The 12,955-nt window shown below is 37.1% G+C and overlaps 1 protein-coding gene across 1 annotated transcript in view; it reads right to left on the bottom strand.

The window, feature by feature from the left end:
* Positions 1–12,955, bottom strand: part of trip4 (thyroid hormone receptor interactor 4) — a 102,660-nt gene that overhangs the window by 55,677 nt on the left and 34,028 nt on the right. Inside the window, exon 12 of the mRNA XM_042486641.2 lies at positions 6,608–6,710. Coding sequence (XP_042342575.2) covers positions 6,608–6,710 — 103 coding nt within the window. The remainder of the gene's footprint in view (positions 1–6,607; positions 6,711–12,955) is intronic.

Genomic DNA, 12,955 nt, shown 5'->3' on the forward strand with positions numbered 1-12,955 from the left:
GAGTGCTTGTAAAAGAGATTTGCACGTTTTTGTTTTTTTTTCTTGCTGGTTGAGCACTCTTTAAACAAGGCTTAAAGCCATTTGATTCACTCATGGAACATTACTCTGGGTATCCACCCTTCATGCTTGGAAGCAATAGGATTTTAATTCTTCTGAGGCATCATAATAGGAAGGTCAAACATAATTCTCAGGTTACCTAATGCTTTGTTCTGCAGAGCAGCAAGTAGCAGCCTCAGGCTTGTTCAGCAGTAACAGTCCCAGCCCGACATCCACAATTTACTTTGAAGATGGACAGTGATTCACAGTTTGACAAATACTTAGAAAAATCAATAGTTAAGCCTAAACAAATTCTGTTTAAGATGACAAAAGGAGATGGAGCAGCTATGTTGTGAACGAACGTCCTACCTGACACTGAAAAGGTTTGTCATCACGCGTTGAATTTATTACAGTAGTGTCAGTGTGAGCTCAGATCTTGAGCATACCAAATCATTTTCAGATTCCAGTCATTAAAAAAATGTCTGGTGGCTAATTGTGATGCTTCCAACTGTTCTGAAGTTCAGTGTGGGGCCAAGAAATTTCACTCTCTGTATACATATATAGGTATTTCTGTATATATGGTGTATATATAGTACTGTACATTGTTGCATTGTACACATATGATGTATTTCTAACTTAACATAATAGTTTTAGAAATGGCATTGTAGCACAAAGCACATCATTTTATATTTTTTTTTTTACAAATTTTACACACTCAGCACAGTCTACATATTTATACTTTTAAATATATCCATACTAGTGTTATTGTTTTTTTTTTTACTGTATGAAGATTTTATATTTATATATACTTTTTGCTGCTACTTATTCCTACTTTCTGTAATTCTCTATGATTGGCATCAGAGTGACTGTAATTAACCACAGTTTTCGCTCTGGAATCAATTAAGTATTTCTGATTCTGATTCCATAATGTTGAAAATCAGTTGTTATGGCCTGTTAACGGTTATAATAAGTTCAGACAAAAAGGTGCTGTTTTCGGTTCAGTTGGTTTGTCTGTTTGTTGGCAAAATTAAAGAAAAACTACTGGCCTGATTTTCATGAAACTTGGTGAAAGTGTGTTATCCTGCAGAACCAGACGCATCTGCAAGCTTGTGTTTTATTTGTTCTAGCAGATGCGTCTGGTCTGTCAGACACATTTCCAGCTGGCCTGGACCAGGTTGGGCCAATTACAACCATTTATCTGATAATGGCGTGAGTTCGATACAATGACTAAGAACTTGCAAATATGTGACAGAGTAATTTTTGGTTTATACACCAGGTGAGCCTAAACGGAAATTAAAGTCAAGTGGAGTTGAGGCATTTCCCAAAATAGCCAGATGGCTGCAGATGAACCTTCTGTTGATGTACTATTTTACAATTCTGATGGCAAAAATGGCAACACTTGTTCACAGACATATTGATGCCTCACTATCAAAGCTCAACTCTGCACACCTTAGTTTGTTTACATTTGTCCGTCACATATTTTGTTGCTCTGATAGATTGTAGGTCCATCCCATTTTATCCAGAATCAATGCCCCTAAGAAATCAAAAATGAACTGAGAGGTTGCTAAATAATTTGCAAATTGGTCTAGCGATGCCAGACAGGAAGGGTGTGGCATGGTCCAAGGAAAAGCCCATTACATTTTGGAGCGGATCCGAATCACGGAGTGGATACACAAATTAATTTTAATTTCGTTAACATTGCAAGATAGGGGATTTGGCTTTGGAGTGCCCCTCTAATTATCTTTTATATCATTTTAATGTGTTTGCATCTTTTAGATTAGCTAATGTTATTAAGCTGTTTTCGACAAGTTCCAGTCATTTGGCACTTCTACTGAAATCTAAAACTATTCAAAAAAAAATAAAAGGATGTTATTATATATAGAGTAAAGAGCAGTTTTACTTTGTATTAGAGCTGAGGCTACATGAAGAAAATGTTTTAGGTAGCGCGTTATATGATCCGTGTTTCACTTTTACCATGTGGTTATGTACACAGTAGCTGTGTGTACACAGTCACATCGTATGGAGGATGTCAGGCTATTAAAAACATGCGGTAAGTGAAGGATGGCTATAAGGAAGAGAAAATGGAAATGCGGGTTCATGTCAGAGAGCCAAATAGCTTTCAACACCCAGACTGACCTTCAGCTTACACAGAAGCACACACACACACACATAGATACAAATGTTCACAGGATGTGACCATAAACCATAATGCACATCCCTTAATACAGAGAGTGAGCCTTGGCCGTATGCCATTTTAAATGTCACAGACTCTTCCATGGGGTGATGACTGATCAACCTGCATCTAGCATTGCCGAGCATATTATCTACAAAGCCAACTGTAAAACTGCCTGGAGAGAGAAAAAGCATTGCATTATTTGATTTGATAATTGCCAAATGCATCCAATAATGTTTATCCAAATGTGGGTGCGCTCACTTTTCCGTCCTCTTAAGCTTCCATGCTGTCATATACAATATTACTAGCATGCCTGTACAGTAAAGTGTCCGCTGTAGTACTGCCGATCTGACGAGAAACAACAGCTAGACTGCAGCATCATGCAGCTCTCAGCGCATTTGTTTGGCTTTTCAGTCAGAAGAATTAAAACAATTTCCATTCATATAAAAAAACAATAGCAGCAGTAACTTATCAATCACTAAATAAAGAAGAGGCAAAGGGGAAAAAAGTGAAAGATATAATTCTGTTCACAGAATTTAATTAGATATTTTGTAAATCCCAAGTTATAATGTGTACAGACAGGTGAGATGTGAAGGGGTCTATGTTGAAGGAAATATGGAAAACAGCCTGCAGCTATTCGGTCTTACAAGTAGGAGGTAATATAGAATATCTTTGGTGACAGAGCAATCAGCAAAAAAGCTGTAACACGAAAATGGTTACAGACCGAACCTCAAACAAAGTATAACTAGACAGATATTCTGACAAATGCTCCAAGTACGGAGAGAATTACTTTTTCTCTGAATCGACACATCGATTAATTCTGGCAATATTGGGAAAAAATGGATTGTGTTTGTGAAGTCATGAGATGATTATTGATATTTTTTTCAATTAACTGACATGTATTTTCATCAGTGTAATATTGATTTGAGTGCACAGGTGACCAGCTGTTTGTTCTAAATACATCTTTGTTGAATTTCTGTTTGTTTTTTATAAATTATTATTATTATTATTATTGTTATTTTTATTTATTATTTTCAATGCATTTGTTTCCCTTATTTCTTGTTTGGATGTCTTTTTAATGTGTTTAGTGTAACAAACACTTAAAGGATGGGGATTATAGCAGTGATGTGTAAGCACTTGAACTGTATGTATATCTTAAAATGGACCCCCGGGGAGAGTAGTTGTTGCCAAGGTAACAGCTAATGGGGATGTATATAAATAATAAACAAGAAAAAAAAAGGAAAAAAAAACTGGAGAACATTTGACAACCTGATATTTTGTCAGTTACCAGCAAAAATGTAATCAAAGCTCCCACTTTTCCACAACATGATTGCAGAATTTGCTTAATGAAAGAATCAATTTTAGCAGCTATGCAATGCAATTTTTACACATTACCAAAAACACTGACTAACACATTAATGATTCACACACTAATGAAAAAAACAATTGTGCCTGTTATGTAATAAAGCACTGAGTCTGCTGAAAGGAAAGGAGAAGGCAGGAAGCTTTTTCTTGCTCATTCTGATGAGGCATGAGATGGTTGGCAACGCCGGTGACAAGCGGATCTTGTCGATGTAAGCTGCTGGGGGAGCAAAAAATACTTGTGCTAAGCCCCCCTGAGTAAGATGAGCGGCAATGCCGTGACCCGTGAGATGCTGTGGGAATTGAGGTGGAAGAGGGGCCGAGAGAGCAAGAGAATGAGATAGTGAAAAGCTAGCTGGTGACAGAAGGATAAGACAGGCTGGACTGTGCAGGTCTGGTGGGTCAGGATAAGCGATCCAAATACCAGGCTAATGTGTACAACGGGGATCAATGCACACAACATGACAAAAGCATGCGATACATGCAAAGCTGTACACAGAATGAAGACATGATGCAGTGGGACATGTATGTTAAGTCCAACAACTCAAATTACTCTTGCTATGATGTGTATTATATACAAATGTCATATTTTAGTGCATATTTTGCATATTTGTGATGTTCAGAAATGCATTTTTTAATTTTTTCTTTGATTTATGTGACACTGGACCACAATACCAAAAATATTTTACAGTTTCTTGATAGAGTTTTTTGGATACCGATACAAGGATCGTAAATGCCTGTGATATTTCCAAAAATCCATGCTGCAAACTGATAGCATGTAATTTATCAATGAACTTTATTTGTTTTACAAATGATTTATCATAGGCTATACCATAAACCAATAAAAGCAATAATTTCAAATCCATTTAAGGTTAGCAGTGTGCAGCTGTTAATTGTTTGTTATGTTTGGTTTTTTTGGCTTGTTTGCTTGTTTTTTAATGCAATGGCATCGAGTTGGTACTCTGCATAGATTGATGAGCAAGTTCAAGAATAGGAGTGGTATTGGTAAAAGAAAAAAAATAGTATCAGGACATCTCATGTTCTTGAATTACATATTGTCAAACACTTACTATAGTATGTACAGAAATGTCAACTTTCGTCTGTATCCATTTTTTATGGGGTATATCAATGCTATTTCATTTCAATTTGTTTCAGTATGTAAAGATTTTGTTTTGTTATTTTTTTTGCTATTAGTAAGTAGTTGTGTGATGGTGTGCTAATGCATATTTGACTGAGAATAAGTATATTCAATTACACATGTGAGAGCCACAGCTGGAACAAAGCTGGAAGAGTGTATTGTACATCTCAATTACATGCAAAATGCCACTTGTTAAGCATATAGGTATAATCACACAAGATACTGCTTGTATGGTTTCTTTACGGATGGTATAAATGCAAGGTCATCAAAACAAAAGCATACATTTTTTTTATGCTTTTTATGCTTTATATAAGTTTTTCGCTTTTGTCTGAGACAACATTTGGCATTAGGCTCTGTGGTATCAAGGTACTACAGTACAGAGTGCTGCAGGGTTTATAGTTAACATTACCCTGGTTCCCTGGACAAAACGCCAATGGGATTGATTGTTCTGTTGGATTTTGACGTCTAGGAGAAAATATGCTGTGTGGACATAAAAGGTTTATGATACCTACATGTTTTGTTCAGCAAGATAATCTGAACGAATGGAGATCAGTTTTATGATTTTTGAATTGTAAACGCAATCGCCAGAAGTAAAAAGCTAATGTAAGGCTAATAACAGACTACATCACGGTCAAAAAAATAGATACCAACCAGCATATTTGGCATTTGATCCTTTTTTCAGAAAACAAAACTGTAAAGTTGAGTATTTGTCCCTTTGGAGAAAATCTGCAGTTGCTGCAAATGAACTGAAGAAGAAACGCGCTGCAGCCAGGTGCTGTAAAAATAAATAATGAAGCCTACTAATGTATAACAATTTACTACGGGCAAGTTCAACACAGCCATGTTTCTCCATGCACCGATAGAGTAAGCTGCTGATTCATAAAACCACAAGCTATTGTAGGTTTAAATAATGTAGGTGCAGATTTCCCTCCAGCAGTCTGTGCCCACAACAGCAACCTTGTAACAATGTGTCAGCATGTTTCATCAAGTTCAGCCTTTCACTCAAGACCATGTTAAAGCCAGTTACAACACAATGAATAAACAATTTAAGACTTCAAATAAAAGTACAAGCATCTGAGGGTAGCCAGATTTTTCACTGAAAATCTTGTGTTGCGTGAAAGAGACACATATTGACGACCTCTGAAACAGAGACTTTATCTGTATTTACAAGCTTTCGAAATTTTCTGTATCAGTAATCAAATTCAACGCATTTCACAAAACCTGCTGAAACCCTATACGACAAGCACTTCATTTTATCTTTCCCTAGTAAGGTTTGTGCTACCCCTCTAAAACCTTTTTTAAATGTTCCTTATTTTCACAAAAAATGGATACAAGGTCGTCATATCCATTTTAGTAAGGCGCAGCTACAGCTACATTTTACCTTGAGCCTCTCAAAAAGCCTTCTCCATCGATCTGGAAAGATCTGAAAGAGGCACAGCTGCATAAACAATCCTCTCAAGTCTTTAGAGGGTTCTGAAATATTAACAAAAGAGCTTGCAGGTACATCATTTTGCAGCAGCAGCTATGGCAGCAGAGGGAAAATGTGTTTGAGTCCTATTATAAATCACAAAATACAGCAACAACATTGCACATCCAGGCCTGGCTTGTCCCCCAGGCAACCTGACAGCAAAATCCCGTCTTTACAGATGGCTCTCAGAAAGGATCTGTACATGTGTATGTGGGAGAACGCTTTGTGTGTGTAATTCTGTTTTATTAATAAACATATAGTAATCAGACCCTGTGCCTAGCATTATCACTCTTTTGCAGGTCCATTTATGCGTGCGTGCATACGAATGCAGAGGAAAGAGCTGATAAAAAAGAAAGAAAAAAATTCCTGACTCGGCTCAGGCTAATTTCATCCACTCCACTTCCCCTTACATGAAAGAAATAGGACTTACAGATCTTGTGTTTCCCTTTCATGGGGAATTTCACCAGCAGCTCCTGGGGGTTGGTGCAGATGAAGACGAATGGGGAGGCAGACTCCTCACAGGTATCAGGGAACTGCAGGAGAATGGCAAAGGAAGAAAAGGACAGTTTAGCATCAGCTTACACAGATCTAGCATGGCCATATTGTGCGCAGAAGATGTTAAATCTCGCCGGTATCACTGTCATGAATCATTCAGTGAGCGTCTCTGTTTATACTCCTACATCAAGTGAAATGTCCTCCATGCCTGATGTAATACTACATGCCCTGACAGCAACTAATAGTTATGAGTCTCTCTGGGTTTTATGCGCTATAATTGCACAACTAATGATGCAGTTGGTAATGAGAGCAGTTGAACCACTTGTGAGCAGCAGGGATGAGAACATTTTTTATTACAGCCAGCACAAAAATTCAAGAAATCCAACGGCTCAGTGCTGCACAAACTTCATATAGCATATACTCCCGTAACATTTTAGGAAGACACGAATGTATAAAAAAATAGATACTGCCTAAGCGTTTTAAACACAGTCAAATAAGGCTACAACTATGAATTATTTTCGTAGTCGTTTATTTTCTAGATTAATCGACTAGCTCTCCCATGAAGGAGATGCTTTGTTTAGTTAGTTAGTTAGTTAGAGGTTTATTTCGAAAATGGCAAACAAAATAAGACAACAAAAATAAAATACAAGCAAGAAAAAAACAACAGAATGCCCATAGGACATATTCACTAAACAAACATAAGTATTTCATGTCTGAAAAGTAGTAAGAGGAAGTGAATACTTATGAAATCCTATCCCTTTAGCAATACTAGAGTAAATAGCTGTTTAGATTTCCAAGATCCTGTGAATGAACCCAAGACAAGAGGATGATGTGACAAAGGAAATTTCAAAGCTTTTTTAATGTTTTATAACCTTATATGCTTTTCTATAACCCTATTATGAAAAAATATTATGATAAAGAGCTGCAGGAGGTGACTACTATATGTACTTATTTTGTTTATGGGTGAACTGTTCCTTTAAGATAATGTCCTTAGCTGTCTTTGTTTGTCCACAATCCAAAGATATTCAGTTTACTGTCATAGAGGAGTAAAGAAACAAAAAAAAAAGTCACATTTAAGAAGCTGGAATCGGAGAATTTGGACTTTTCTTCACTAAGAAATTACTCAAATCAATTAATCGATTACCAGTTTAGTTGACAGTTAATTTACTAGTTGACAACTAATCAATGAATTGCTTGACAGTTTCAGCTCTACAGTCAAATAGACAAGAATCCCAAAACTGTTACGACCATGTGTGCAATATTTATGTGCTCGTCTGGTAATTACACACAGAACTGTTAACTTACAACATGTCATAATTTATTAAAGACATACTTCTAAATCCACAGAAATGCATCACATTTAACCACGGCCATGACATATTTATGTCGACCATATAACATGCCAAACCTCATCCCTATGACAGAGAGGATGTTTTACAGCACATAATTGACAGCAGCCCACAGTATACTGAGGCCTGGAGACAAGAGAAAACCTCTCTCCCCCGGTGTTATTGATTGGTCTCTCAGGTGAGAGCAGGGAATTGACTGACACAGTGACAAAGGAGTCATCTTTCCCATAACTGGCAGCCAACGGCTCTCAGCTCATCCAATTTCCTCCGGCGCTATCAGATAGTGCCCATGATTGCATCTAGCCAGCCAGGAAGCAGCTCTTTTCATGACAGCATGCTTTTTCCTCTCCCTGCTCTTATTCACAGTCTCTCTATCTCCCTCAAAGGAGCACTGAAGGTTGTGACAAATTTGGGGCTTTTAAGGGAAATCAACAGAGTCTGCAGCCCATCTGTATGGTCCCTGACAAACTGGGGAGAGATGATAGAGATGTTTATTTCAGATTACGGTCCATGTCGACTTGAGTGTAATACACCGGTGAATGATAAAATATGTAAACACTCAAAGTTGTTAGACATTGATGGGGTCTGTAAAAGAGCCCCTTGATTCCTTCTTCCAAACTGCACAGTGATTTCAATTAAATTATGTCTCCCAGTCAAGCCTGCCGTCTCCAGGATAAAACATTTCCCCAACAGTCCTCCAACAAAACTATGTGTGATTTATTAAGGGTTAAACAAGATGATGTCCAGAGATGTAGTGTTGGGATGGGATAATGTTGGCAATGTTCCATATTTTCTATTGTCGGCAAATGGCAAGAAAAGATTAAAGGTGCCATGTGGAGTTTTCTTGTAAACAAACAACGTTCCTGTTTACATTAAACCATTGTGTGAAGTGTGAAACCATTGGCAGGAATGTACATCACGTCTACCACATGCTAATGCACATTCATGTTCGTTCACAGGGAGCCACGCAGAGAAAAAAAAGAAGCTCCATGGCACCAATAATGGTAAAGAGCTTCACGGTGTAACTATAAAACCAACAATGAAATCATCTTACTGCCCTACTGTTAGCAATAAGCCTGATATAGCTTTAGAGTTGAAACAATTAGTCTACTTAGCCAATCAATAGAAAAGTAATAATCAATAATGTTTTGATGAAATTATAATCAATTAATATTTTGGAAAAACAGCACATATATATGGCAACAGTGTTGGACTGGATGATGTTTTCTTTTATTGTGATGAGCATGAGCAGTATAGTTCCCCAAACACACCGTTCTGGTGCCTACAATATTTGGTAATGCACTAAATGTGTATTTATCTGCGGTTAAAAATAGTCCTCAAGAAGTGTACTCCTGTTGAAATAAATAACCTGAATGTGAGCAATTTCTTTTAAAGATTTAAGTTTGAAAGAAACAGTGTTTTTCTCAAGATTTAGTGGCATGTAGTGGTGAGGATTATAGATTGCAAGAAACTGAATCTTCTCTTTCCTTCAGTGTTCATTGTGCAGGAGGTTTTTTACCAAGAGCAAAATTATCCGCAGAGGTCTCTGCCTCTCCAAAACAAGCAGACCAGGTGATTTAAACCAGTAAAAACACTGACTAAAGCAGTTTCATATTCGGAAAAGAGTGTTTTTCAGAGTGCGCGGGCTGCTAACCACAGTAGCTGATGTGAAAACGCAAATGGCTCTATCTAGAGCTAGTGTTTAGTTTGTCCATTCTGGGTCACTGTAGAAACATTATTTAAATTACTGTTTATAAACTATATATTGTGTGTTTGGTTGTGTGTTTATTATATTTAATATTTATGAATTTGCATGTATGTGTAGGCTATACAGGTAAATTTGTGGGATGTATAGTATGCACAGTATATGTATGTTTATAAATTATGCATATATATGTTTAGATAAGTACATGGATATGTGTGTATGTTTGGATGTATGTGATTCTGTGTGTGTAAATATGTAAGTGTATGCATACATAAGGGGTAGGAAATAATAAGTTTATACTTCCTACTCCTTTTTGAACATGTAAGACGCAATTTCTTGTTGCTTATTTGAATCTATTCATTGAGTATAGATTATTTTGCTCATTCTGAGATAACGAAAAAAACAACTATTCTTATTTTCAGGTGATTATAAACAAAGGAAAATATACTTATTGTACTGTATTTCTGCCAATATATCCTCCTGAATGCAACACACTGGACCTTTAAATGGGATTCATTGGTTTTGTTGACAGTGAGAAAAATAGACAATCACTGTCTATCACAGTCCATACAGCCATTTTCAGTTCACAACAACCGAGGAACTAGTTTCCCACTGTAGCGATTAACATCGATCAGATCAGAGAGAAGGAATACCTTCTTTTATCAAGTGGCCAGAGGGGACATGCATTACCAGCTACAATGTAAAGATCGATCCAGTGAACTGTTAAGCCCATGCAGAGCTTCTCAAACGGCTTACTAAGGCGAATGGCCTAATTGCACCTTCCTTTAAATGTCTTTGGATTTAAGTGTCACTCTAAGTGCCTCACAGAGTGATTTAGCATTGTGCTCAGTGAGTACTTTTAAATAGCTATTAGTTAATGTCATTCATTATTAGATTTATACAAAATCCTGCATAATTCTATGGTTTATTAGTGATTTGACTGGAAGTACAGTTACAGCCATGCGACTAAATAACAACAGGCTGGTGTAAACAGGTTGCCTGGGTCCAGACCTTGGAATTCGCCCACTCCACCAAGTTGACTGATTCGTCTGTCACCGTGACATGAAACAGCAGTTTCCCAGGTGAAATAATGTTTATTAAACATGTACATTATCATAAGCCTCTTTCAAACATGCACCCCGTTATGCTAATCTGCAATTTACCATTTCAGTCTCATATCTGAAGAAACATCCTGGTCATTAAAAAGTCAAAACAGCAATGGCCTCCTTTAACCCTTGCATCAAAATGTGTCTTGTATCCAGATTGTATCTGTGATTTAACCTGATTATATTTGCACCTAATATTAATGTGTGTCTCCAAGGTCCACATTGAGGTCCGACTGAGACCTGCTTGAGATCGGATCACTCTGTCCAATTTACAAAGTTTTACTTTTATGCTTTTGTCACGCTAAATTAAAAGCAGACACTTGGTCTTTTCATGACTCCATGAGTTTCTTGATTATCCATGAGCTTTCTTGCTGTTTTCTTGTTAGCAGTTAAGCTGGCTGTCTAATCGTTGCTACCTTGCTGGTTTTGTTTTCCTCTATTCATGTTTTGTAGCAAAGGTAGCCAGCTATCCAGGCAACTGTCAAACTAGTTTATACTAATATTTTTCTTAAAGTGACAGTGTAGGATTGTGATCATTCTTCTGTCTGACATCAAACTCAAACATTGGTTATTTGGGGACAAACCTACGCCGTAGTACAAGTGCAAATTTACATCCCCGTAGAGCTTCTATGTGACTACAAACGCATCTGCATTTACGCTTGTGTTCACTTCGGTCACATTTCATCCTTTACAACCTCAGGAGGTGGTTTGGCCAGTCAGATCACAATCCGTCCTCAGTGCGTTTGCAGTGTAATTAAACGATGACAAAGACAGCAGTTTAAAATGCCGAACTATATATTAAACTTTTACAAAAACACATTCATTTCGTCCTCCACAAGATACAAAACAGCATGAGTCATTTTGACTTCAGGACCAGGATACTGCAACCTGACTATTTATTTACTGTTTGAAATGGGCTACTTCTATGTGGCTGTGTTATAGTTTTTCTTTTTTTAACTAGCCTAATTTTATCTGGTTCTATTAAGTGGAACTATTGTCTTTATTACTTTTATTATTTATGGAATTAATGAAGTTAGGCACGTCAAGAGTCCAAAACAAATCTCCCGGTTGGACAGTACTATTCCTTACCTTATACCTTTACTTTCATGTGGTAAAGCACTACCTGACTGCAATCAAATAACCCAAACTGCATTTTAATGCAACGTGTAAAGGGGTGAGTATTATGAGTTCTGACCTGTAACATTTACATATCACTCAACACTTTCAGCAAGGAACAAATCAGAATTTAACACCATCAGATGAACATAAAGGCTGCACAAAAGTTAAAAATGCATGGAGAGAAACCAAAAATGTGTACTTTGTTCTCAGGTCACTGATAAATTTTATATCTAAACTATCATCTCATGCACAAAACCAGTTGAATACAGTAGAAAACACAGGGAAAAAGCCAATATCTCCTCATATCAGTTTTCACAAACTCCCCTTTCTGGAGCCACTGGAGCAGAAGAGGTTACAGTAAAACCCTTTTACAACCACAGTAATAATCAGACCAGCGTTCATGCCAGATATTGAATAAATAAATATCTAACAAAATATTTTATGCAGCATATGAGCATCTCAAGAATGAAATGAAAGTCCCAACTTGTCGTCATTCGGTGCCTGTGCATGTTGCACTTCATAAAACAAGCAGCAGAATTTGCTCCCTTAAGTTAAAAAGTGAGATTTGTGTAGATTCACTGTGAGAGGAGTTGGTGAGCATCCATCATGCTCAACAAGACTCTGACGGCAAAATAGGTTTTTACAATTCATCAGTGATGCAGCCTGTGTAAGGACAAAAAACATCTTCCTTGCTATCATGACGCTTTTCATTTGCTGCTCTCTATTATACTCTCTTTGGTACACCAGGTGTTAAATATCACACCTTCAATATAAAAAAACACCTACAGTGTGTCTGAATGACAAAAAGCCATAATTTTAACAGCTTGATGAAGCCAGCTACGTTACGTATTCCATGTCTGAAAAATGCTTGTGTGTGTGCATAAATGGTTTTCCTGCAGCCCCAGAAAAAACAAAAAGAAAAATTTAACCAGCTTCAAATATGATGAGAGTATTCCTATGATCTAAGAGCAATCGTGTGAGAAGTGCTGAAAAAGAAAATGTAT

Source organism: Plectropomus leopardus, chromosome 1 (genome assembly GCF_026936395.1).
Source record: "Plectropomus leopardus strain MGB_pleo_1.0 chromosome 1, ASM2693639v1, whole genome shotgun sequence".
In the NCBI taxonomy this organism is placed as follows: domain Eukaryota; kingdom Metazoa; phylum Chordata; class Actinopteri; order Perciformes; family Serranidae; genus Plectropomus; species Plectropomus leopardus.